The sequence below is a fragment of the Elephantulus edwardii genome, unplaced genomic scaffold, assembly GCF_000299155.1.
Source record: "Elephantulus edwardii isolate Elephantulus edwardi_28Jun2011 unplaced genomic scaffold, EleEdw1.0 scaffold00008, whole genome shotgun sequence".
Classification (NCBI taxonomy): Eukaryota; Metazoa; Chordata; class Mammalia; order Macroscelidea; family Macroscelididae; genus Elephantulus; species Elephantulus edwardii.
Window position 1 is genome coordinate 7,318,547 of NW_006399758.1, and position 953 is coordinate 7,319,499.

Consider the following 953-nt stretch of genomic DNA (forward strand, 5'->3'; position numbering starts at 1 on the left):
GGGAGGAGGGTAGAGAAAACAGTGCAACAATGAATGAATGAGAACCCCAAATCTCTGTAAACGTTCATTAAAACTAATAAAATTTAATAATAATTAAAAAAATAGCAGTTGTTTAACATACTGCTCAATCCCTATCCATATAACTTCAGTTTGTATATATGTCTTTTATTTTGCATATACATATATATTCTGATAAAATACAAATTATTGTCTTAGCCTTCTATTAATTTTTTCCTATCTTTTTTCAATACCCCATCTTGAAAATTGACATTCATATGGTTTTCTGGTAGCATTTAATATCATTTATATAGTCAAAGACCTTGCTATAATGTATTGTATTATCATTATTACCATTATTCAGACTTCAGAATTCTGCAGCCACCACAGTAACATCTGATAATGGACAACCTTCACTTGTCAGCCCAGCATACTGTCTTGATCTCTGATGACAAGTTACTAGAATAAGACCTGCCACTGGTCTGAGTCTCTTTGGCCTTTGCACCTCTTCCCACAGCTTTTGGATCAAAGTTACAATACTTATTGCTCTCTCCTTTGTGGTCAAGCTAGTTTGCCAAATTTTGATTGGAATTTTGATCTCAGGCATTTAAAATTGCAAACAGGAAAGCATTTCTAGCCTAGTAATTAGTTTGGGAAGAAGCTATATCTTACCTACAGTAATGTACAAGTAAGTAGATAGTACAGTACTTACAGGTATCCTCTTCTTCCATGAAAATACTGATGACATAGCAGGCGTACACAAAACCAACCAACTGTAATGAGAGAAGAAAACAACAACAACAACAAATATACTTTAAGGTCTTTTCCAAACATCCCTAACTACAAGTCCATTTAATACAATGAATAATGATAGATAGTAGGAATTTCTGTGAATTTGAAACAGAGCTTTTAACTGTCTTTTATCTTTAAAATCTCTAACACATTATTGTAGAACA

General features: G+C 32.6%; 1 protein-coding gene across 1 annotated transcript in view; it reads right to left on the reverse strand.

Annotated features, from left to right (window-relative positions):
- Positions 1 to 665: 665 nt before the first annotated feature.
- The window catches only part of LOC102853926 (sodium/potassium-transporting ATPase subunit beta-1-interacting protein 3-like), a 441,724-nt gene continuing 441,436 nt past the window's right edge, over positions 666 to 953 (reverse strand). The window contains exon 5 of the mRNA XM_006880529.1: positions 666 to 770. Within this exon, the coding sequence (XP_006880591.1) occupies positions 666 to 770 (105 nt within the window). The remainder of the gene's footprint in view (positions 771 to 953) is intronic.